This window comes from Amphiura filiformis, chromosome 12 (assembly GCF_039555335.1).
Source record: "Amphiura filiformis chromosome 12, Afil_fr2py, whole genome shotgun sequence".
In the NCBI taxonomy this organism is placed as follows: Eukaryota; Metazoa; Echinodermata; class Ophiuroidea; order Amphilepidida; family Amphiuridae; genus Amphiura; species Amphiura filiformis.
In genome coordinates, this window is record NC_092639.1 from 39,324,118 (window position 1) to 39,350,758 (window position 26,641).

The window sequence follows — 26,641 nt, forward strand, 5'->3', positions numbered from 1 at the left end:
GTAGACGAGGTATATTGTTGGTCGAAGCAACCTAAAAATCAATTTTCATTATCTAGATCAATTATATTATTGAAAATTAACACCTTGATGTTTTGCAAAAGTTCATTCTACAAATCGTATACTTTGCAAACTTGCTTAATTTATTGTTGTTAATGAGTTATGTACGTTAAATACAAAAGTGTTGTTGTTTCAGCCCTCTTTAAAACGTAACTCAAGAACCGCAGCACCTATAAAAGTATATCTGTCATATTTGAATTCTTCCACACGCTCGCTATGAATTGAGCAAAGCAGTTTTTGCTATAGCTCATTACCATTCGTAATATGCTGTGAACTACCAAATGACAACAGTTTAAAATAATTAATAACCTTAAACAGATTAATTGGTCCTGTATCCTATGAATACGGGTTGGAATTTTCGATATTTAACACTTACGTTAGAGGGGAGGGGGAGGGAGTTAGCCTTATAACGAAACAACTTTGTTTATAGGACTTTTGGGTTGTATACCTGATAGTGGCAACTATCATTTAAATGTGGAATAAATATCAATCTATTATTTATGGAAATGTCACAATATATTGCTATAATGGGTTAATGGGTAGGTGCTTGAAATTTACCAATCATAAGAGAAACCACATTAAACTGTTCAAGACGCTAAAAGATATACCCAGGGAATACAATTTTTTTTTCTGGAGTGCAATATATTGTTCTATGATCACACGAAAATAAGCCATTCAATATTATTAGGGCTGTTGTCGAGTACCGTACTGGTAGTACTTTCATGGTTGACAATTGTCAAATCTGAAGATCCGAAGTCGACAAGTTGTCGACAAACCAATACAGTGTACGTCAATAAAGTCAAATATTAGGTTAAGACCACATTATACCAGGGACTGCCTTTTGAGGAGAGTGAGAGCAATCACTCTCTACAGCTCTCCTTAAATCTGATATAGAAGAGTGATTTTTAGCTTTCCTTAGTTGGCCATTCTCTACTTACATTCTGTTGTAAATGCTCTAAACAGCTCTCCTTTAGGCTTGAAGGCTCCAGAAGAGCTATTTAATGCTCTCCTCCTGCAAATTGGGGGATTTAAAAATCCCATAGGTATATTACCAAAAACGGCTTGTGCCCCCCCCAATCAGACCCGGTGCCCCCCCAATCATGGTCGGTGCCCCCACCCATGTGATGACCCACGCTACGCCACTGTAGGCAGCATCAGAATATCTGTTGCGAACGAAAATAGACAACAGATTGCACAGTTATTTCATGGTAAATAATGGTTAAGGGGGTACTACACCCCTGCCCAATTGTGTGCCTATTTTTGCATTTTTCTCAAAAATTATAGCGCATTGGTGACAAGTAAGATATGTATATTATAGGGGCAAGGACTACAACTACTGCACTGAAAATTCCGCACCTCAAAGCAAGTAGTTATTGATTTATTGATCAAATATTGGTTTTCCCTCATTTTTGACTTTAACTCCACAACTGTTGTCTGTGCTGAAATAAAATTTCCAGTGCAGTAGTTGTAGTCCTTGCCCCTATAATATACATATATACGCATCTTATGGAAACACCACGGAAGCACAAAAACCTAGTGGTCAAATTCAATTTGATGCCTTATATGGTCAATATCTCAAAAAATAAGGCCAATATCAAAAAAATTTAAAAAAAGTTTTTGGAATGGAGCCTCAAGATTGAGCTAAAAACAAAATAAAATATTTTGGAAAGAGTGTTTTTTTGTTATGATGTACCTAACAAATATTGCCAAAACTCACTTTTTGTGATTTTCTTCATAATTGTTGTTTTTACCCCAAATCTGTATTTATATTAAGATTTATTGATGTCTTGCCTTCATAAAATGTATACTTTTATATGCCTTGCGCGAATAATTACAAAGTTATTGCACTTTTACTACATACATGTCTGAGAGTACACAGCCTCCTTAAAGGTCCCCTGAAGATGAAAACATTCTGTCTATAAAACTTTTCCAAGTATTAAGTTTTTTGTTAATATCTCAAAAACAGTTTTGATGGAGTTGGGCCCTTCTTCCACTCAGGTATTCAATTGTATTCCACTATTCCAGCCTTTTTTACCGGTATATTACAATGATCCCAAACACCCACACACAAAACACCCACACACAACCTACTTCCACACACTTTTTATTTTTGGAAGGTTGAGTAGTATCATACAAAACAAGACAAGACAACCACATCCCAGCCGGACCTAGTTCGCAGCACAAACTTAATAAACTGGGCATTTATCAGATTTACAAAATGGCACTAGTAGTTGTCCACGTCCAACTTTAGTTTCGTCAGTTTTAAACAGAATGCTACTCTCCACCAGCAGTAGCGTAGCCAGCGGGGGGGCAGGTGGGGCAGAGTGCCCCCCCTGACAAAAAATGAAAGAAAAAAGTGCCCCTTTGACAAAAAAATGAAAGAGAAAATCAAAGGGCAAAAGCAAAATAAAAGGGCAAGGAGCCCCTTTTCAAGCAATATTCATGGCCAAAATAGTGTAAAATACAAAAATTTTCCGCGCTACGCGCGCACATTGTAACAATATAGCCCTTTTTAGCCGGATAATAGGCGAAAAAAATGTAAAATACCATTTTTTTCGCGCTGCGCACGCATATCATCCCAATAAGGCCTTTTTCGGGAAGCTCGAAGACATACAGTCTCTATGTATTGTATGATGCAACTGCAATTTTTTTCGTCTGTGCCCCAAAATTTTTATTTTGCCCCCCTGACCAAGAAAGCTGGCTACGCCCCTGTCCACCAGTTCCAATAATTGAAACTCCCGGTCGCAGGTGCTGTGTATGTGTTTGTATGTGTTTAATGTGCATTCACATACACACTTAGCCGTCGGTACGAAGAAATCGTTGCTCCAAAAATGATTGCAAATTACACATTTGTAATCATTTTTCACCACAAAATATGATATGAAAACACAGGTGAGCAATGTATGAATATATATATGGAGAGGTGAAACAGGTTGTTAATTATTGTCAATATTAATATTTTGCGACATTTATAATGAAAATAATTAACACTGAAGACACCCTATGGCACCTTCTACAACTTGAGAACAAGTCCTCAAACGTTCGAAATTTGTAGTTACTACAACTGACTCTCCACTTACAATTGGACAATAAGTTATGAAAGACGTAGTGAAAGATTGTGATGGTCGGCATGGTCCGCATTAAGTTTATTCACACTGCGCACTGCTGTTTTGCTCGCACAATGTCATCCAATTACAAGTACATTGTATGTGGTGCACAGTGATGAAAAATAACATTCCATCCGGTCGCCACTGGCGGTGGCGAGTAAATTTGCGGTCAGGCAAGTGAAGTTATTAAATTGGAGGGTAATATTTCATGCTTAATTTACGGTCCAGAAAATGTGATTAATAAAATCATGCACAAATTTTATCACGCCTATAATACTTAATAGTCGCAATTTTGCATCTAATTTAGGATAGTAGTAGGAGACGTCGGTAAATACTTTAGATCTGCTCTGAACTTTCATTTGACAGGGAGTCCTTTCGTATTTTGCTTACCACAAAGCCAATACGCAAGAACCAGACATGATCGAGTTCACCATGCACTCATCATGCAATGTCATCCTACTCATTCCATTGTCAATCATTGTAGGTATGCCAGGCAAACCTTTAGTTAACAAATTTGCTAGTCAGCGAAATTCATCTAGACCGGGGACCAAACACAATACATATTTACATAGAAATTTCAATTTTTTTCAAGAACAGGTCAGTCAAGGAAACATACATAAATATGTTTTCTATACTTCACTTGACCCAAATATATGATTTTTTATGGTGATGAGACACTCACACATGGAATTTTAGAGGGATGTTGATAGCAGTTCCATTAAAAAAAGCTGCTATCATCATGAGACTAAGATCTAGCATCACCCCCGTAATGCTGTTTTACTTTTGGGGAATTTTGCTAGCAGAATCTTTTTGATGAAAGTCGATTTTTGAAAAGATGTAATTTTGCCACGGAAAGTGCTATGACAAAAAGGTTTTCAGTTTTGGCTTTCTTTACTCAAGGGCTTTAATTTGATATATAAAATGATGCAGTTTGATGGCAAATTTAAATTCACCTGGCATACCTAATCATTGAATGACAATGTTGATGTCAAAAATGATGAAATTTTTAGCGCTTGTAATAACCTTATAACTTTTAGTTTTAAAGTATATCAATCACAAGCTAAAGCATGAAGCATGAAACCACACCTACTGACTAAATATGTAATTCTAAATACATTATTATTTATTATAGTACATGTTATATCTCACGTGCACTACATGCAACTTTAGCCTTGTAGAAGAGCTCCCTCCCATCCCATCCCATGATCCGCTATACATTGTACAGTACACATATAGCAATGTTTACAATTTTCCGGTTAAGCTTTCACTGCACTGATCATGCTGATAAATCTAATATCTTGTGTATTATAATTTTATGACATCTTTACCAAATGCACTATGACTACTTACCGTATATGAATTGCACAGTTGCAGCTCCTGAATTCCCTTCAACTGTCAAAATAGCACGAAAATACACTGTAGAATTGCCCTGTACACTACCCATGCACTGCCTACACTTGCGCTTGATCGTGATACAAAACACCAACCCTTATTACTGTTGCTGATTCCCACTAGAGATTTCTATAACGTTATCATGGTGGGGGAAAATAAACTACAGGGAATAAATCAAAACATCAGGGAGCCTATCAAAAACTAAATTGTGTTTCACATAATGCGCTACAGGTGAATGGGGAACTGGAGAAGGGATAATGATGAAAACTTCAGATCATGTCAAAAGTTCTGATTGAGTGTTCATAAATACATTGGTGGTGGTGCTGGTGGGGGGGGATCAAACAAATTTTGGGTCCTAAGGACTGAATTTTTAAATAGGGGGATCAAAAAATTTGAGGTAAAATTCGGGGTAAAATGTACGAGAACTTCCATGAGAAGGCATGTACATTCCAAAATTTTATGCACTCCCAGAGGAATGTTAACTATTCAATTTTGTAATCTCAAGCTACAAATCAACAAAATGTGCGCACTTTACAATTTGGGTGTAACACTATGACTCCAATGAGCAATAACTCCAAACTGTAATTTTTAGCTAATGTGTTAATGACCATCTAGGGGTATCCGGGGGGGGGGGGGGTCCCCCAATATATTGTTAGGGGATGGTCCATACAATCATCCCCCAAATGTTGATACCTGTATTTGGGTTTCTAACCAAAATTAACCCCATATTTGGTCATTTTAATATAAAAATTAAAAAGTGCCAATTTGTTTGCGCTTCGCGCAAATTAATTCCAGGTTTGTACTATATTTCACCAGTTTAGCTTCAATATGGCAATTTTTTTTGCACCATAAACTTATTTTGTCAGCAAAAGGTGATGGATTCACTGGACTTCAAGAATTTTTCACCAACCCATAATGTCAAAAAGAAATCTATGCCACTGTTAATGATGTATATTTTTGGTTTCTTTTTTAGGACATGAAGAGGGACCCAAAAATTTTAGACCATAAAAGGGGGATAAAAAAATCCACCCTTTTTAGGGGGATCAAAAATGTTTGATGTCCGAGGTTCCAACTTTTCCAACCCCCACCCCCACCAAAGTATTTTATGAACACTCCCTTGGTCTGAAATCATAACCCTGGAATAAAACGGATGAAATGAATGAAGTGAATAAAATGCATGAGGAGAAATGAAAAGACTAAGAAATGAAATGAAATAAATAAATAAATAAATAAATAGATAAATAAATAAATAAATAAATAGGGGTAAGATGAAGTTCTAAAATAAATTTATGACTAGCTCTAGAAATACGACATATAATTATGATAAACATAATTTATTTTTGAAAATGTGTTTTTAAAATCAGATAAATTGTCTTATTTAAAACTTTAATCTGTTATAAAATTTTGTCGCCATGTATATCTTACAAAATTTTGATTTTCATAAGGGATTATCTGTGTCCGCACTTTCCATTTAAAGTGCAACTTGAAACCGAATGACATTCAATAAAAAAAATTAATAATAGTGAAACAATTTATTTCCTAGAAGCACTTTCACCTGTTTCACATCATTTCACTTCCGGGTTTGGATCAGCTGATTGTGGCAAACGAAAACCCGGGTCGAAAACAAAACATGACACCGTTTCTTTTAGATGTAGTAAACTGGTTTTGCATTTTACCATGTGTATTTCTCAAAGTGCCACAAATTTACAAAATATATTCCAATAAGAATACCAAAGGCGTGAGTCTTCGGGGCTACTTGATAAGCTGTTCGAAGTAAGCTTACAATTTTATTCATTAAGCTTAAATTTCCTCAGCTCGAGCTCGAGGTACTCACACTTACAGTCATAACAGTGGCGTTACATGGATCGAATCCATGGGTTCCTACATTCTGAGGGCCGATGACACACATTCGATAGGTGTACAGTACAGTGGCGTATCATATTGGGGGGGGCACCGGGTCTGATCGATTGGGGTGCACAAGCCGTTTTTCGGCACTTTTCCTATATGTAGGTATGCCAGGTGAATTAAAATTTGCCATCAAACTGCATCATTTTATATATCAAATTAAAGCCCTTGAGTAAAGAGAGCCAACACTAAAACCTTTTTGTCATAGCACTTTCCGTAGCAAAGTTACATATCTAGTCAAAGATTGACTTTCAATTCATCAAAAAGATTCTGCTAGCAACATTCCCCAAAACAGCATTACGGGGGTGTTTTCTAGCCTAGCAGTTCATTGCAATGATTTTGAAATTATTTTATCCCCTGGAAATATTGCCTGGTACCAGTGTTCGAATTAAGGAAAAATAAATGGTTGTCCCACGGACAACCAGGTTACAATTTCTGGTTGTCCGTCTAAGTTTTTGGTTGGCTGTATGTACAAAGGTCCATTTTGGCTACAGATTTATGGTTGTCCGGCGGACAACCGAATCAGTATTTTTGGTTGTCCAGCCACTTTTTTAGTTGTCCCGGGCAACCGGACAACCAAAATTTCGAACCCTGCCTGGTACCATCAATGCCACTGGCCATTTAAATGATAAAATAGAATATACCATAGAATTCTGTCTACAAGCTTATACATGCCTCTAAATGAGGGGTTTTTTTGACGAAAGAGACAAAAGGCAGACACCCATCACAAAAACATTATTTGGAGTTTGAGCAACTTTTTTATTGATACAGGTGGCTGTACAAACATGTATTATTGTACTAAGACTAATCTATTGTAATTTTTTGTGGGAGGTGTCTGCCTTTCATCTTTTCATCAGAAAACCCTCATTTAGAGGCTGCAACACATAAATTTATAAGAAAAAAATGAAAAAATTTAACAAACTACCGTAAACTTCATTCTTGTCGGAGCAAGTCATTAAGGGGGTACCTACTACACCCCTGGCTAATTTTGTGCCTATTTTTGCATTTTTCACAAAAATTATAGCACATTGGTGACAAGTAAGATATGTATATTATAGGGGCAAGGGTTACAATTACTGTACTGAAAATTCAGCAACTCAAAGCAAGTAGTTATTGATTTATTGATCAAATATTGGTTTTCCCTCATTTTTGACTGTAACTCTACAACTGTTGTCTGTACTGAAATAAAATTTCCAGTGCAGTAGTTGTAGTCCTTGCCCCTATAATATACATATCTTACTTGTCCCCAATAGTCCAATACGCTATAATTTTTGAGAAAAATGAAAAAATAGGCACAAAATTGGGCAGGAGTGTAGTACCCCCTTAATGGGCACATATATGCTTATTACTTTTTTACGGTTGCTTGTAGACAGAATTCTACAGTATTAAAGACTCTCATCTAATTTGATTTTGCTATAAATCCTTCCTACAGGCATACCTTCACAATCGTCTATCATGCTCGCCATAGTTATCCATTGTTATTCTATCTAGAATATCCATTTCTTGCTGTGCAAGGTAAGTGCAATACACATCAGGCCTGGAAAAAAAAATGTGGAAAGTGGGAAGCTCCTTCCCGGGAAATTTGGAAGTTTGGAGGGAAATTAAGTTCCTTTACAAAGAAATACAAAAGAATTTGGAGGGAAATTTGTCTTTTTGAAGGGAAATTTTGATCATCTTCCAGGGAAATTTTCATTTTTGCCAAATATATTCTATCATAATCATATCCTAGTTAAAAACTTGATGCAACCATGCATGCATTATATCCTAAATGATAGATTTTCAACACAAGGGTAGTGTACTCAGACCTTAATTTTTGAGGAGCTCGATTGCACCAGAGCTCCTACAGCTCTCCTTAAGGGGGAACTACACCCCTGTCCATTTTTTGTGCCTATTTTTGCATTTTTCTCAAAATTTATAGCACATTGGTGACAAGTAAGATATGTACATATTATAGGGGCAATGACTACAACTTCTGTACTGAAATTTCAGCAACTCAAAGCAAGTAGTTATTGATTTATTGATCAAATATTGGTTTTCCCTCATTTTTGACTGTAACTCCACAACTGTTGTCTGTGCTGAAATAAAATTTCCAGTGCAGTAGTTGTAGTCCTTGCCCCTATAATATACCTTACAATGCACTATAATTTTTGAGAAAAATGCAAAAATTTGCACAAAATTGGGCAGCTAGGGGTGTAGTACCCCCTTAACAACATTTCAAGAGTATGATTTATAGAGCTCCTGACTACTTGAATCCCTATATGTGTTGATACAGATATTAGAAGATTGAGCTCCTTGTTGAGCACCTAAGTAAACTCAGGAGAGTGATTAATAGAGCTCCTGCAATTTTCAAAAGTGAAGGCCTGTGTACTGCGGTTTATCATACCACTAAGGGAAACATCAAAGAACACCGCTTACGGGATATATTTTCATATCTAGCCCGTATTTATGCGCGTAATGCGTGTACGGCGAGGTACACTTATATGGCAATTTGCGTAAAGCGTATTCAGAATACGTATTACTCGGAACAGTCATCTATTTTTGTAATGTTTTTCCTATTTTGCAATGTTTTAAAAATGTAATTATTTCATTATTTAGAATGACTTAGTGGTATAATAAATTCTTCGGCTTCACCCAGTATGGCACTTCGTGCTCAATAATTTCCCATACCATACCGACGCTGAACGTAATAACTTTAATATTGTTTGAAGCGATGTGTGTCTTGTTTTTTTTTCTCACCAACAAAAAAGGTGAGATAGTCTTTAACCCTGACACACCCTCATCCTCATAAAGTGTACACCTGATGGTGAACAACTGAACCAGGCCCATAGCCAGGTGGTTTGGGGGGAGATGCTCTTCTCCCCAAATGCCAAAGGCCCAAAAAAGTTCACTTTTTTACCCAAAAAGTCCCATTTGAGGTTTTTTATGCCCCCAGTCCAAAAAGGTCCAAATTTTGAAAAAAAGGTCCACTTTTTCCCTAAATAAATCCTGGCTACGGGTCTGGGCGGGACTCATAACATCAAGGATTGTTTGTTTGTTTGTTTGTTTTAAATGATCTTCCCGTAGGAACTCGACAACTACCCATAATAGGAGAGGTTTAATGGCTCGCACTACCCCCATCCCCGGTCTACGCCAAGCTGGCCCAAGTAGGCCAATTTCAACAAAAACTTTTACGCCTTTCAGGAAATGCCATTTCAGTAAGACTTGTATCTTGACAATCCTTTTTGGACGGTACAATATTTGCTCTAGCCTTTTGGGTAACGAGAAAGGTTTAACTGATTCCAGTCTCTAACACCACTAAGATTGACGTACAATTTGTACATACAGCTGGGCACACCTCCTACACAAACTGCACTTTACGTATTGCGTGACTGACATGCTTTTGTGAATTTATGTGGGCATAAGTTGGGACTTGATTGACTCGTGCAGTGAACAAATCCTGAATAATTCTTGCCTATTACGAGCTGATCATATGCATAGTATAGTGATAAGAATAACTGGATTTTAATGTGGTGTAAAGAATGATATTTTTTACATGATGTAATGGTGCTATTTTGATTTCTTTCAGATCTTGTACTCATTCCTTTGATCCTGTTCTATGATAGAAGACTGAACATTACAATGGCTACTACCAGTATTATGTATCCTTGATAGAAGAAAAAGTGAGTGAGTGGGGGGGGGGAGTGAGTAGCTGTTAGCAAGTGAGTGAGTAGGTGAGTGGTGAGTGAGTGAGTGGGTGGGTGAGTAGTGGGTGAGTGAGTGAATGGCCGAATAATGAAATTGCTTTTGAGTTTAATTTGTGAGACTTCGATTTTTAGGACGAATTTAAACTGTCCTTTTTATGAATATGAATGATATACATGTAAGTGTGAAATACTCTGGGAAAACCTATATTACTAGTTGGGTGGGGGGGGGTAAGGGATGAGTAAGTGTATGAGTAAGCATGTTAATCAGTTGACCAGTTAGTGAATAGATGAGTTTGGGTGGAAATAATGGTGTAAATTTGATATGGGTGTTAAAAAACATAAAAATATTGTAGAGCTGTGAGAAATTGATATGGACAGTCAATATTTTTTGTAGTGAATGTACATGAACATCAAACAGTAAATTATACCAGGCCCGTACGCAGGATTTTTTTGGGAGGGGGTGCTGATTTTGAAAAGGTGGACTTTTTTCCAAAGGGGGGGGCAATTTTGTGAAAAGTGGACTTTTCCTCCAAATTTGGACCTTTTTGACCAAAAACATAAAAAACTCATTTTTTTGTTTCGCTACGCTTCATAAATTTTTACATTTTGGGACTTTTTGTATACTTTTGCAAATTTGGGGAGGTGCGGTCGCACCCCCGCACCCCTCCTGCGTACGGTAGGGTGCATCAAACGCCCCTCATGTCAACCATATTTTTTGTACCTAGTGTCAAACTGTGCCATTTAACTAGAAAATCATCCCCTCCAAATTTAAATTCAATCGGAGGTCGGGAAGGGGGTCCACCGTGAGCTTAAAGTTCGGACAGAGGCAACCAATAAAAGTCCGGCCGGCAGCTATTGTATTATATACAGTTATACACACACATTAATAGCTGCCTTTAGTGAAAGTTTTTAAAGTACCTCATATCTCAGCCAATACTGAATCAAATGCAAATCCATTTGAACTAAGCAAAAAGGCAGCTATTTTCAGACATATTTGAGGTCATAGTAATAGCTGCCATGTGCAAGTTTCTCTATTTACAGCTGTTTCTGCATGGAAAATGGGTCCATCGTGTGCTACAAGCTTAAAGTTTGTGTATGATAGGTGCCTTTAACTAAATGACAAATCAATCAGGCAGCTATTTAGTTTCCATTACTTTATACTGCCCATCACTGCGGCTGCCATATGAATAACAAAGTAATAAATTGCTTAATATTTATCAGTCCATATGATATGCTTTCTCAGATTAGGTTTCTGTTTTCTATCTTGCTCCACCACTTGCAAGACATTTGATTATGTTCCTCACTCTGGGCAGTATAGCTAGGAAATCTGTATGAGTTTCACAACACTTTCTGCTGCATCATTTACCACATTGACGGCTCTAATATTGCTAAGCGATAGCAGTAAAGCTAAGGACTCGGGCCAATCAATTACATTCAAGCAGTCATGTTATGTATAATACATGTCCAAACTGCTGTCATAGTATCAAAATCCCTCTAATGCAGAATCACTTTGAACATCTTCTGCAAGGCACTGTGACAACAAAGCACCAGCTACCAAAGATATGTGAATTTGTTGTATTGCAACAATAATCTAAAGTTCCTGCTGGATAACATGCAGTGTTGCTTCTGACCCGCCATGGAACAATCTTCAGTTGTACAAGTGCCTCCTGCAGTATGCCGATATCAATTTCGGTTAGTGCTGTAATCGATTGTCGTAAGTATCGATAGTCGGAAAATACATAGACTTCCGACATGTCGAAACACTCAATGTCAGTATCGATACACAAACGACATGGCACACATGCTTAGATTATCTCAAATCAGGTCTCAAATTACCGTCAAATACTCGAATTACCGTCTCCCAGTTCCACTTTCGTTTGTTTGATGCATGATCCATGTAGTTTTAGCTGTTAGGCTTCAATACACTTGTTGTTAACTTGTTTCTGGAACTTTCTGATAATAAAATTGGTAAACTCAAATCCGTGTTTCAAACTGCGTGAGTATCGATAATAGTATCGACATGTCGGATGTTTGCCTCCCGACATATCGATACCCAGAAAGCTTATCGATTACAGCACTAATTTCGGTGTTGCAACAAGTGCACGCAAACCCACAAAGCCCTGAACTGACATCTGTGGTGCATCTGTAGTATCTCACCAAAGAGATGGCACCGCTTGCTCTCTTCAGTTGAAAGGTACCAGTACAATAGAGACAAGCTTTAGCGAGAACGCGAGAAGGCTACTTGAACTGATGCAGCAGCACTAAAGCCATATGTATTCGCTTGGCGCAGGCTTTGGAAAGCCAAAGTTCCCTGACCCTGAGAATATCACTTAGTCAACAGTCATCCTAGCTGATTTTGCAGGCAAGGTTCACTATGAACATCCTGCAGATCAATGACAAATTCCTAGCAGACAATGTTGACACTTGGCCAGAGTCCTCAGTTTATCTGCAATCGCTTAGCAATGTTAGAGCCGTCAATGTGGTAAATGATGCAGCAGAATGTGGCATGAAACTCAGTGCAGATTTCCTAGCTGCTGCCCAGAGTTAGGAACATTATCAAAATGTCTTGCAAGTGGTGGAGCAAGATAGAAAACGGACACGGAGAGCGTAAACTGAATGATGCTACCTAATTTACCAATATCATATGGACTGATAAGCAACATAGATAAGTACATTTATTACATTATTATTCATATGGCAGCCACAGTGATGTTCAGTATAAAGTAATGAAAACTAAATAACTGCCTGATTGATTTGTCATTAAGTAAAAGGCACCTATCATCAGGGACAGGTGATTTGCGCGGAACTTTCTTTCCGCGCAATTCCGCGCAATTTAGGTATACATGATTTGCACTGAAAAAAAAAGTTCCGCGCAATTCCGCGCAATTTGCTGTTTTTTTTCGCGCAAATCGCCTGTCCCTGCCTATCATGCACAAACTTTAAGCTCGCAGCACACGATGGACCCATTTTTCATGCAGAAATGGCTGTAAATAGAGAAACGTGCACATGGCAGCTATTATTATGACTTCAAATATGTCTGAAAATAGCTGCCTTTTTGCTTAGTTCAAATGGATTTGCATTTTATTGAGTATTGTCTGAGATATGAGGTACTATAAAAACATTCACTAAAGGCAGCTATTAATATGTATGTATAACTGTATATATATAATTCAATAGCTGCTGGCCGGACTTTTACTGGTTACTCGGTCCGAACTTCAAGCTCACGGTGGACCCCCTTCCCGACTTCTGATTGAATTTAAATTTGGAGGGGATGATTTTCTAGTTAAATGGCACAGTTTGACACTAGGTACAAAAAATATGGTTGACATGAGGGGCGTTTGATGCACCCTAGCGTACGGGCCTGAACTATACCAACTATATACATGATTATGTAAATTTCTTAACATTTTATTGTTCAGTATGTATTTATTCTATATAGCTATATTGATGTTATTACCGATGAGGATAATTCTTATACTGCAGGTAAGTGCAAGACAAAAACCCTGTTCCATGGATGAATGGACCATTCAAGTATGGTTGGGCTGGGCTGATTTTGGTGGTTGTTGTTTGTTTGTTTGGTTTGGTGGGTTTTTTTTGCAAATAACCCTAAGTCACCAAAAGCTGTTAAAGATTAGCAATAGTTTTTCACTCATTTTTTTTTCAGTCAAACTCAAATAATTTTAACAAAAAAAAAAAGGCTGAATTTACATGCACACTGCAAAGAAAGAACACAAATACAAAATCTGGGTAGCTCGGGGCGTAGAACAGCTAAGAGCCAAATTTTTTAATGATGTAATCTTACAATTCACAAATACACTTTCAAAAGCCCGATATACTGCACTAATAAAGCATCTGAACACTTAAAACAAATGCCATTTCAGTTCGGGGGCCAGGGATGCAAATTGTGCGGGAGCGGGGAGCACCGCTCCTAGGAAATGACAGTCAAAATTGAGGAAATGATGCCTTGAGAAGAAAAAAGAAAGAGATGAAAAAGAGGAAGGGAGGAGAAAAGAAAAGAAGAGAGGAAGAAAAAAAAGAGGAAGGGTAGAAGATGACGAATAGGGAAACATATCTCAGCAGGTTAATTGGTGGGGGCTGTGAGGCAGTGAAGCTACTGAATGGAAGAGAGGAAATCTCAAGACACTGGTTGTTCAAAATTTTTGAGGAATTCACATGATTGTTCAAGAAATAAGAGCCTTAAAGAGGAAGGTGTTGGTGTTAGAATATGGAAATGGGTACCAATGCATATTTGAGGAAATTTACGATTTATCTCCAAAGGAGGTATTCAATGTATATAATTTAACAGGAAAAAAAGGTAGGTGGAAATAGGGCACATATCTGAGGAAATTTATACAGAAGCGGCAATGAGGAGGTTATGGAAAAAGTCATTTGGAGGGGCAAAGGAATAAAAGGGGGGAAAGGAGCCCATGTCCTACCAAAATTCACCCCAATCATGTGGCGAAACTAGTGTAAAATACCAAATTTTGCGCGCTACGCGTGCACATTTTTCCCAATTAAGCCCTTTTTTGGAAGTTCGAAGACTTTACCTTTAAAGTCTCTCTAAACAATATATGTTACCATTTTCATCTTTCGAAGTGCAGAATAAAGCTATTGTTTGTCTGGTATGATTGAGGAAATCTTGAGCCTAAAACCTTGCTCCTGAGGAAGAAATCACAATTTGCATCCCTGTCGGGGGCACTGCTAATTCAAAGACGTCTCTGATATCAAATACTCTTGAAGCGTCATGTCACATAACAGTATCATATTTCAGATATAAATCACATACTCCCTAGTTTCAAAACCCAGTCGCAAAACGATATAAGTAATTTTGATGAACGTGCCAGCGCAGTGGGAATAATTTTGTGTATAGGCCTTATCAGGGCTGTAGCTAGCCCAAGTTGAACATGTTGAGTGCCTGCTAAATTCACTATCCAATTCATGAATTGGATAGTAAAATCGGGATTTTTTTACTTCAAAACATTTGATTTTAGCCATTGCAATCTAAGTGTGTTCTGGGACCATTTGTCAGAATTTGCACAGATAGATATAATTTTTGCACAGGTAGATATTTGCTAAACATAGGAAAGCTTATTCTAATACACTCAGCTTCGCTCCAATGTGCTGCATCGAAAAGTGCCGAGCTGTCAACAAAGCTCGACGTATGTGATATCACAGACCTCCGTATGTGAAATCACTGCCCGTCTTTGAAATCAGAGACGTCCGCTTATTACGAGTGCCCCGAACTGATTTCACTCAAACTAAATTGATACCTCATTCGGTACGATCTGTCTGACCTAACACGTAGCGGAATCGAAATGCACAAACATTAGACGTAACAGTTCTGCACCCTTGCGATGGTCCAGAATTTCGAATCGGCAATAAAAATATCCGATCTTTCCGATCAAAAACACAAAGTTACAAGTTTAAACATACTATTGTATTGACAAAATACAATATTGCCAAACAATATAGAATAGAACTTTCCACGTTAAGTTGTCACATTATTGCAGGAAATACGGTTACCAAACATTGGGAAAGTTCGCAATGCAATTCCCATTCGGACGTGTAGGAAACTGAAAGTGCATTATAATAAGACAGGCTATCTTTTGATTCGCGTGATAGACACTTGTAAGGGTAACAGTAAGGAATGTGTGTTATTAACTGCAATGTCAATGAAAACAAACGAAGTTACCTGCTTTGAATACATTAGGCTTCCGCTACATTCTTGTATGTTTTGTTTGTTTACTCATCGTGGAGCTGCATGTGAAAGGTTCCGATTATCATGATTGTTTGTTTACGATCATGTGATGAATCATGTGATTAAACGGGACTGTCACCATTTTGTAGAGTGGGGGCGCTATGGTTGACCTACTTCCGATATCATGATTTAATGAAACACCCCTAGGCTATAAATAAAGATATACTGTAAGCAAAACGTTAAGAAAGTAGGCGCCAATACCCGTCAACCCAATTTCGCGAACAAGTAAATGGTAGATTATCGCGTCCGACCACTGCTGCATTGGCGTTAATCAGATGGTGCTCCTAATTAAAAAGGAATAAGAATTAATGGCCCTTCCATAGAAGACAAACATGTCGCGATTTGTATAGTCGCATCCATTTGCATGAAAAGTGTGATGATCTGTCTGAAGGTAGACTGTTAAACGATATCGCAAGTGTGTGTTATTTCAATATAATTAGGATAAAGAGAGTGGAATATCGAGTGTCGCAAATGTTAATATTAAGGTGGGTGCGACTCTGTCTTAGACTTTAGTACAGGGATCGATCTATACGATGATTATTTTCGCAGGTTGACATTTAAAATACACGTAACCGATGTACCACGATTTGAATAGCAGAGCGGTACTGCACAGTGCCGCTTGTTACCTGTCCATGATGATGATTATTATGATACTTATAGACGACATCATCATTCATGAAAATGGCAAATGCACTAATGCTGCCGATATTCGGCTGTTCCATCTTGCTACCTCGCACACGAAGAGGACACTTACCATTGTTATTGCACTCAATGGGAGAAATCACAAAACATGACATAAAAGAAAGGTATTTGGATACAAAACATGCAAAAGTTGTATTTATGACCAGGGAAATTGACTTGATTTCCCAGTGAACTAATTTTGCAATAACATACACGCAGCAGCCCAAAAGTTTCGAGAACATGCTGCAAGTGGGACCAAACGAACATGCTCCAAGTCATGGATTAAACGGAATAATTACCAAAGACAAGGCAAATGAGTGGTATTTTTGTTTTGAAAAATTGACTTTCAACTGAAAGGCCCTGTACAAAGCATTAGGGATTTTGCAATGTCCCCTTTCAGAACCGTGACAAGTGGGTAAATGCAATAGATGGAAAAACCCGCTCGCTGCTGCATGTATGTTATTAAGAAAAATAGAAACACATTTTGGCCGTAGAATCCCCAGATGTGAAGGAAATGCGTAACCATCAGACCTAACACGTCAGACCTAAGAGTTCACACTTCCTTACTTGCCCTGCGGGGCTCTTCCGCACATTACTGAATCACCTCCTGAAGATCGGAAGTGCGCCGTGCAGGGAGAGAGTGTAGATTAAAGAAATGAGCAGTTCAGTTTCTTTCTTACCCTGCGGGGCTCTTCCGTTCTGGTCCCACTGGGAGTATGTTCTCGAAACGTTTGGGCTGCTGCGTGTATGCGTAAACGTTGAACAGTAGAATGAAGAGGTAAAGTGAAATTCTCAAAATTTCTCAATAACAGTTCGCACTTATAAAACTGCATAAACATCCATTTCTTAAGAAAGACCTAACACATCAGACCCAACAGTTCACACTTCCTTACTTGCCCTCTGCGAAAGTACTCTTCCGCTGTGGTCCCACTGGGAGCATGTTCTCAAACGCTTGGGCTGCTGCGTGCATGTTATTAAAAAAATTAGCAGTTCACAGTTTCTTTCTTGCCCTGCGGGGTTCTTCCGTGCTGGTCCCACTTGGAGCATGTTCTCGAAACGTTTGGGCTGCTGCGTGCATGTTATGAAAAAAATTAGCAGTTCACAGTTTATTTCTTGCTCTGCGGGCCCTTCCGCTCTGGTCCCACTTGGAGCAAATAGAAACACATTTTGGCCAGTAAATCCCCAGATGTGAAGGAAATGCGTAACCATCAGACCTAACACGTCAGACCTAAGAGTTAACACTTTCTTACTTGCCCTGCGGGGCGCTTCCGTTTTGGTCCCACTTGGAGCACGTTCTCGAAACGCTTCCGCTGCTGCGTGTATGTTATTAAAGAAATGAGCAGTTCCGCTTTTTCTTACCCTGCGGGCTCTTCCGTTCTGGTCCCACTGGGAGTATGTTCTCGAAACGCTTGGGCTGCTGCGTGTATGCGTAAACGCTGAACAATAGAATGAAGAGGTAAAGTTAAATTCTCAAAATTTCTCAATAACAGTTCGCACTTAAACTGCATAAACATCAATTTCTTAAGAAAGACCTAACACATCAGACCTAACAGTTCACACTTCCTTACTTGCCTCGGGGCTCTTCCGTTAGGTCCCACTTGGAGCATGTTCTCAAACGCTTTGGGCTGCTGCGTGCATGTTATTAAAAAAATTAGCAGTTCAGTTTCTTTCTTGCCCTGCGGGTTCTTCCGTTCTGGTCCCACTTGGAGCATGTTCTCAAACGCTTGGGCTGCTGCGTGTATGTTATGAAAAAATTAGCAGTTCACAGTTTATTTCTTGTTTCATGGGCCCTTCTGTTCTGGTCCCACTTGGAGCATGTTCTCGAAACGTTTGGGCTGCTGGGTGTATGTTATTAAGGAAATTAGAATCTGGAAATTGCAAAATGTAGGGCAAAATTATGCCATTTTGTGGAAATAGCGAATAGCGCAATTATCACTTGAATGAGGAGGTAAAGTGAAAATCTGAAAATTGTGTCATTTAGCTTAAAATTGCGCAATTTTTTTGAAAATAGCGAATAGCGCAATTATCACTTCAATAAAGAGGTAAAGTGAAAATTTGAAAATTATGCGCAATTTTTTGAAAATAGCGAATAGCGCAATTATCACTTGAATGAAGAGGTAAAGTGAAAATGTTGAAATTTGAAAATTGCGCAATTTAGCGCAAAATTGCGCACTTTTTTTGATAATAGCGGCATAGCGCAATTATCACTTCAATAAAGAGGTAAAGTGAAAATTTGAAAATTATGCAATTTAGCTTAAAATTGCGCAATTTTTTGAAAATAGCGGAATAGCGCAATTATCACTTGAATGAAGAGGTAAAGTGAAAATCTGGAAATTTGAAAATTGCACAATTTAGCGCAAAATTGCGCAATTTTGTTGAAAATAGCGGAATAGCGCAATTATCACTTCAATGAAGAGGTAAAGTGAAAATCTGAAAATTGCGCAATTTAATTGCGCAATTTAAGAGGTAAAGTGAAAATGTTGAAATTTGAAAATTGCGCAATTTAGCACAAAATTGCGCAATTGCAACGTTTAATTGCAAAGTTTCATAATTGCAATGTTGACTTCATAATTGCGCTAATTTCAAAATGGGGTTGATAATTGCGCTAATTTGAACAAGTTATTATCATAATTGCACTATTTTCATCATAATTGCAACGTTGAGTTCATAATTGCGCTAATTTCAAAATGCAGTTGATAATTGCGCTAATTTCAACAAGTTATTGTCATAATTATGCTATTTTCATTGAGCATTGTGAAAGATTCATAATTGCAATGTTTAGTTCAAAATTGCGCTAATTTCAAAATGGGGTTGATAATTGCGCTAATTTGGAAAAGTTATTATCATAATTGCGCTATTTTCATGGAGCATTTTGAAAGTTTCATAATTGCAACGTTTAATTCATAATTGCGCTAATTTCAAAAGATGGTTGATAATTGCGCTAATTTCAACAAATTCTTATCATAATTGCGCTAATTTCAAAGCCTCACATTGATAATTGCATATTAGCAGTCAGTGTTGCTATTCTGTGTTAATATCGCTATTGTCAGTTCCAGCGCCTTTATGAAACAGGTGACATGCATTGCACACAAGCACCATGTTTTAGTGTTATTCTTATTCTGTTTGTTTTTTATTTTTGTTATTTTATTTATATATTTGTTTCAGGCCTGTTGCAAGGTTATTTTCAAGGAGGTGCAGAATTTCCTAAAATTGTGAAGAGAGAGAAATTCTCACATGCAAAAAGTGGATTTAACCCACCCAACCCTAAAAATGGCCTTTTTGGGGCTATTTAGAACAGTTTAACATGACAAAATGGTCCTTTGTTACTTTTCCTGTCCGATTTGGGTACATTTTTAGGGGGTTGCACTTCATAAACCACCAAAGGTATATTTCAACAGTTTTTTTTTTGGTTTTGTAGTGTCCCTGGACCTAGATTTAGATTATTCATGGTTGACCTAAAAAAAAAAAAAAAAATTAAGATGTTTTGTATTTTTAATATGAAAATTGATCATTTGTATTCATGTCATAGTCTATTAATGATTTCAAAATGCATTGAATTTGAATGCATTTTGAAATCATTAATAGAGTATGACATGAATACAAAGTATAAATTTTCATATTAAAAATACAAAACATCTTGAATTTTTTTTTATTTTTAGGTCAACCATGAATGATCCTAGCATTTTTTTTTTTTTTGAATTTCGGTATCCGGCATGGAATTCCTGCCCGGTACTCGCTACCCGGCGGACTCAATTCCGGACTCAGTCCCTACCTTAGATTCATGTATCCGTTAATATAACAGAAATATTGCAAGATTGTATTATTATCTACATTTTGTGCACAAAAGATACCAAATCACGAAAATATAACTCAAACAAATGTTACCCTACATAACTGAAACTAAATAATTGTATGTTTATTGCAGGTATTACAAATTCCACTTGGCATGTATGGCAAATGGTCACATCTATCAGTACTATACCAAGCAAAGGATTCCAGTAATATAAGCTTATTCCGTTGGCTTGTTGATTTGGTTACATGTTTAGGTAGGTTAGAAATGTCATAGAAAATGAAGTCTCTGACAATCACAACATTATATGGTAGAACAATAATTACCAAACATGAATCACATGATTTTATTTAAAAATTCATATTGACCATAAAAACAAATAAAAACAGCCGGCTTTCCCGGGGATCGAAATTGTCTGGGGCAATGACGTCCCAATAATACAATGAAGACTGATGGCAATTGAGCACAAATAACCATGACGTCATTGCCCTAGACAATTGTGGTGCAGAAAATAAAGTGGTGATTGAGTTTAATATATGGCTTTGATATTTGTTTCACAATAACTTTCTTCTATTGCCCTTTAGGCCTGTACCATGCCCAAAGTTCTGAATGACATACCATTCGGGTATAAGCCCACCTTCGGCCGGCTATAAGCCCACCCCCTATTTTTCAAACCATTCGGGGAACAAGGGTGCACTCGGGTATAAGCCCAGTAGTCATTTTGGCTAAGTTTTTAAATCATATCAATGCTTTTCTTTCACATTTAAGAACAAATATTTAAAAAATATCAGTTAAAAATTAACATTCCATACTTAAATTTTTTTATAGAAATTACTGATACATTGGGCAATTATACAAATGGGGAAGTTTTTTTAAAATTTTTTAATTCAACTACTAGCCCCTCCTCGGTTATAAGCCCAGTAGCCCACCCCCATTTTTGAAGTGAAATTGCCCATCTAGGGGGGTGGGCTTATACCGAGTGGTTACGGTAATTGTAAAATTGTAAAAGTACCCAATGTGCCAATTTGGCACTTCCCTGAGTGTCTATGGTCAAATATAGTATGTCAATTCTGATCAATTATTTCTGAATATTTTATCTTGCAGGCCGTATAATTACCAACTATGTGGAACTTGATGATTGGCTTAGTAAGTCATACAGTCATTATCTCTATTTTGCAACACCCCACACAAACTCCTTTTCACACCCTCCCCCACACATGTGATGCCCTCCCTCCCCCCCCCCCCTCCCCATATATGCACCCTCCCCTACACTCAGCACCCATGTGCAATCCAAACAAGGGCACCTCTTAGGACTATGCAAAAATACAGACATCTGAATCCTTATGAATGTTATGTCATGTACGATAGAGGACGTATCTAGCAAATGCATTATACATGCAGACTTTTGCAGACCTAGGGTGGTCCCCCATTGCAGAGAGGCCCACAGTTTATTTCCCCATGTCCCTGCCCACACAGACACCCAACATGGATAATGCATACCTTGTTGTGACATTTTTGCTTGTTTGTTTGTCTAGTTGTTGTTTAACTTCAAAATACGAAGCAAGTATAGGGGTTTGGGAGGTACTTGTATTATAGCGCAATTGATTTCAGTTTACATGCACTACAATCACACAAATCATGTTAAAGTTGTCATATTTGGCAGTTTTTTTAATTCTTCATGGTTTTAAGTCATTTTGGTTCACTATAAACATGATAAAGGACTATTTTTAGGCATCAAGGTTCAATGTCATTTTGGTTCACTATTGTTGACAGTCATCAAGTATTACTATGAATATTGATGTGATCTCTCATATGTTAATTCAAATACAGACAGGCCTAGAAAAAATTTGGAATCCAAAAAGCTTTTAACATGGAAATTTCAGAATTTGGAGGGAAATTTTGTGTGCATGTTTGTAAGAAATACATAGCCTGCCGAAATCATGGACAATTGTGCTATCTTTGGGTGAAATTTGGCTTATTTTCCCAGGAAAGAAATATTTTTCCAGCCCTGGATACAGATATATTTAGCTTAATTTTGTAAGAATTTGCATACAGAAATGCATAAATTAGTTTAAATTAGCATGATTTCTTTGTAGGGACTTTAAAGATGGGTGGTCTGGTTGTAACACATTAAATTGTCTGCCGCCGCTGCACATACCTTTAAAGTGCCTCCAGAAAGTACAAGGTTTTAGGGATGTCCCCCAAAATATAATATCTACACACACCCACCCCTACTCGCAGACTGGAAAAAAACAACTTTAATGAGTCCATAACTTTATCTTATCTAACCAAGGACACACACATCCAGGGGCGGATCTAGGAATTTTCAATAGAGGGGGCGCCGAGCCAACACCGCTGCCACCACGGCTCGGCGCCCACACAAAGTCAGGCGCCGCTCTGCAAAAATACACAGAGTCAGGCGCCGATCTGCAAACAATAGAGGGGGCGCACGCCGGGTGCGCCCCCCTCTAAATCCGCCACTGCACATCTGTTTCTAATCACCATACCACGGACATAACCCGAAACACTCATAATCTGTACTATCCAACTGCAATCCTACCTGTACCCCTCAAGCGTGGACCTGCGGCATACATATTTTTATGTCATTTGTGATCTTTTGAATATAGAAATGGCTAATCTTGTTAAATAATGAGTTGGAGATCTTTTCAATTTAAATAGTTACTTGTTCAAATAAAACAGAAACCATTCATTTTGTCGGTTCAAGGTGATATACCTAATCAAACTAAATGAGAAGGGATTCTATTCAGAAAAATTAATAGTGTGAAATTAGAGTGCACCCAATGTATTAAGTTTAAATAACATTATACATATTTTTCTTTTTTTTTTGCAGTGATTTTAAAATTTACAATCAACTCAACAATATGCTTCATCGCATGCTGTATGATAGTGTACTACTCTCCAAGTAGACATCAACCCAAGAAAATTGACTAGACTGGGAAAAATCACTAAAGAAAATTTCCTCAAGAATGTATCGCCAAGAATTTCATGATGAAGTGTCTGTCATACCAGCTAGGTTATGTCACCGTAAATTGTCACTCCAACATAAGGTGCAACATTACTTTTTACAGTAAAAACTTCACTTGAAGTTGTCTATATGTTTGTATTCATAATACTGATATTATTTATTTTTGCAAGTCATCATTTTTAAAATGGAAATTTTGCAATATTTTAAACTGTCTTTCTTGCACTGATTACAACACATGAAATATATGGAAAAAATACCAGCAGAAATTGGACAAAAATAGTTTAATCACTTGCATCGTGTATTGGTGATCTCATTTTACCCATTCCTTGTTTTTTTATTTTCACATTTTGACTATAAAAATAAATCATAGAACAAAGGTATTGTACCACGGTGATACATGTGCAGTTTTCTGTCCAACAAAATCACACAAGATGGCGACACCCAGTACAAAGAAAACACCTCTGGTCTATTATGTCAAAGTAACATAGACCCCTCAGCACTGGGCGCTGCCATCTTATGCAGTTTGCGATTTCTCTAACACCGCACAGCAAGCATGGTGGTACCAAATGTGCCATAACGGTGAGATCATTATCCAAAAATAATGATGTTGCCTGTGTTATATGAAATCATAGATGCACAACAGTGGCTAAAAACAATACCTTTATTCTCTTTCCTACATGGGACTTAAAATTGATCAGTCCCATTGTTGCTATGCACCTCCGATTGGTTCAAATAGCAAGTACGCGTATTGCTTCAAAGCATACATGCTGAACTGTATTATATTGTGTCATATCACACAGGCACCTTTGTTTCCAATGGACATTTTATTGTAAAATTTCATTGTACAAGGAATACATAAAAAAAAATTCCACATAGCCCCCGAATGAAAAGTATTTAATTATCTTTGTAATCACTCAAAAAGCATTTTGTGTGAATTTTACATCCGCACTAGAGGCTATTACATTTTTACGAGCCTTTTTATTTTACATGTAAAGCCTATGGGGGTGACAATTAGAAATGGACGGCAATATTGAAAAACCCTCATTTTGGGCCATTTTAGACACTAAAATGCCCATAAAAAATTAATAGCCTCTAGTCCGGATGTAAAATTCACACACAATGCTACCTGAGTGAGAACAAACATAATTAAATACATTTCATTCGGGGGCTATAGCAAAAACAAAAAATGTCCTATACCTTCATGGTTATGAAACAAAGGTGCAGGAAAGAACCAATAAGATTTAATGAATGTTCTTGTTAAGAATGTATCTTGTATGGGACAATTATATAAAAACAAAAAACAAACACAGTAAACTTTTAAAACATAAGAAGGGCATTATTATTGTTTTTGATAAAGGTGTTAATTCTGTATTCATTTGTTCAATATAATGAAGGTTTTTGGCAACATTTAACAGGGACACGTAAGGCTAACAAAAAAGTTATGTCTCAAAGCCCACGCGCGCGTTCATTTTTCTTAGCGCGTCCATGTCAGCTGAAACGGCATATTCATTTTTTTTTTAATAGTTTTTGTCAGTAAAATCATGAAATTTTGAGACAAATTTGGAAGAAAAGTTACTTGATTCGATATGCTCATTGTTTAGGTATAAAACAATTGATGTTTGTACTTCAATTGTGTAAATCAACCACAATTTCATACTGTGTACTTTTGAACACTCGAAAATGACATCTTAGTTAATAATTTTGCTTTAAAAAAACTCATTCCGCATTCGTTTTTGAAACTGCCATGGGCTTTTTTTTAGCCTAAGAGAAAGCTAAATATCAGCTTACAAAACAGATGTGTTTGTTGTACTAGGGTTGATAGTAATCTGATATGACAAAACCAATTGTTTTACTCATCAGATATGGTTGAAGAGGGGTGAAACAACTGTTGATTGAGATGTAGGCTATATTTCTCTCCATCACATTTATCACCCAGTACGTTTAAGTACTGGGTGATAAAAGCTTAAAAGCTTTTAAGCAAACAGTGACTGGGCCCTTTTACTTGGCCGTTATCATCTGATCTCCATTTAAAAAAAAATTGATATGCTGCCCTCTATTATGTAAAGCATTGATCCCTTGTTCTCTAATTTAAAAATAATGCATGCATAACATGAATTTACTAAAAGCCGAATCCGGATTTGGCCGTCTGCCGAATTCGTAACGATATTTCATCGGAATTTAAAATCAATTTGATTTTGTCCAAGCAAATTGATTATTTGCCATAATGTGCCAAATTATATTCTAGAAAGTTTTAATTAAGTTTCAGAATGCAATTTATAAGTTGAAACACAGTAAAATGATTACCATGTAAACCTTGTTTTGTGTATAATGTATGTTCATTGCTGATCAAGAATGTATCTTATAAAAATGTAAGTTACATAATTTATAGTTTATATTTTGTCAAGTTTTTGTTATATTTTTGTACATATTATTATTAATATGTACATTTTAATACATACGGGTCAGTGATAAACTTTATGTATATAATGAGGTAAATTAACAGTATTTATAAATATAATTCATTACTATAACACCTCTAAAGTGAGTATCCTATGCTTTCATAGATTGGTCAAATAAAGTGGGATAATGGTATAATTTTCTCAATGTCTTTCATTTCAGTGTGTTTTGCATGATTTTCCCTGACCTAGTGTCATCAGAAAGACCATCCACGTCATTGAGTCAGCTAAACATGTGTGTTTTTACAATTGTGACTTTTTGATGGTTCTGGCAACTTGGCATTTTATAATTGTTACAAAAAGACCTATTCCCTTACGTTTTCACTATTCGGCACCCATCGGAGTATTTTTGGTCAACTAAACATCCCATCCCATTTTCCTGAGAAGAGATCTTTTTGTATTTTCCTTCACTGAAAAATCCCTGTCATACTCATAACCTATGCAGACTCTGAATTTGAAGGGCTGTAAAGAGGGGCCTTTAGTCACTTTCCCACTCACATAGATGACAATTTCCAAAATGGTGCTGCTTTCACCAATCACTCACTTTCTCCAGGAAACAGTCCTTTTTATGCACTGATCCACTTTATTGAAAGATATGTTGTTTCATAAACCAGACTCCAGCAAGTCGACAGAAGAATATTCATTTATTCTATTGGGGAAAACCCCTTGCTATCTACTGAAGATGGCAGACAAATAAAACACAAAAATCAGTTTCTTCCCATTTCTTGAATTCACACCTTTTTGTCAATTTTTTGGGGAAACTCTTTGCTATCTACTGAAGATAGTAGACAAATAAGAAACATAAATCGGTTTCCTCCCATTTCTT

The 26,641-nt window shown here is 37.1% G+C and overlaps 2 protein-coding genes across 3 annotated transcripts in view; one reads left to right on the forward strand and one right to left on the reverse strand.

Moving 5' to 3' along the window:
- LOC140166173 (hippocalcin-like protein 1) overlaps positions 1–26,641 on the reverse strand; it is a 290,306-nt gene that overhangs the window by 236,802 nt on the left and 26,863 nt on the right. Inside the window, exon 1 of one of the 2 annotated variants that reach the window (XM_072189575.1) lies at positions 4,515–4,641. The exons of the other annotated variant lie outside the window; for it this stretch is intronic. The gene's annotated coding sequence lies outside the window, so the exon portion shown is untranslated. Of the gene's footprint in view, positions 1–4,514; positions 4,642–26,641 lie in introns of those variants that run through there. 2 annotated transcript variants of the gene reach the window in all.
- On the forward strand, positions 6,152–25,666 carry LOC140166170 (solute carrier family 66 member 3-like). The gene is made up of 8 exons (XM_072189565.1): positions 6,152–6,329; positions 7,894–7,976; positions 10,027–10,099; positions 13,564–13,627; positions 20,509–20,629; positions 21,478–21,519; positions 23,225–24,159; positions 24,584–25,666. Exons 1-7 carry the CDS (start codon positions 6,187–6,189, stop codon positions 23,323–23,325), a joined length of 627 nt encoding a protein of 208 aa, XP_072045666.1. The 5' UTR covers positions 6,152–6,186; the 3' UTR covers positions 23,326–24,159; positions 24,584–25,666.

Bases quoted from the DNA above. Each gene is read 5' to 3' on its own strand.
- LOC140166170 (XM_072189565.1), top strand. From the start codon at position 6,187: ATGACACCGTTTCTTTTAGATGTAGTAAACTGGTTTTGCATTTTACCA. The intron at 10,100-13,563 runs GTATCCTTGATA...TTTATTGTTCAG, and splicing joins ATGGCTACTACCAGTATTAT to TATGTATTTATTCTATATAG. The intron at 13,628-20,508 runs GTAAGTGCAAGA...TGTTTATTGCAG, and splicing joins GGATAATTCTTATACTGCAG to GTATTACAAATTCCACTTGG.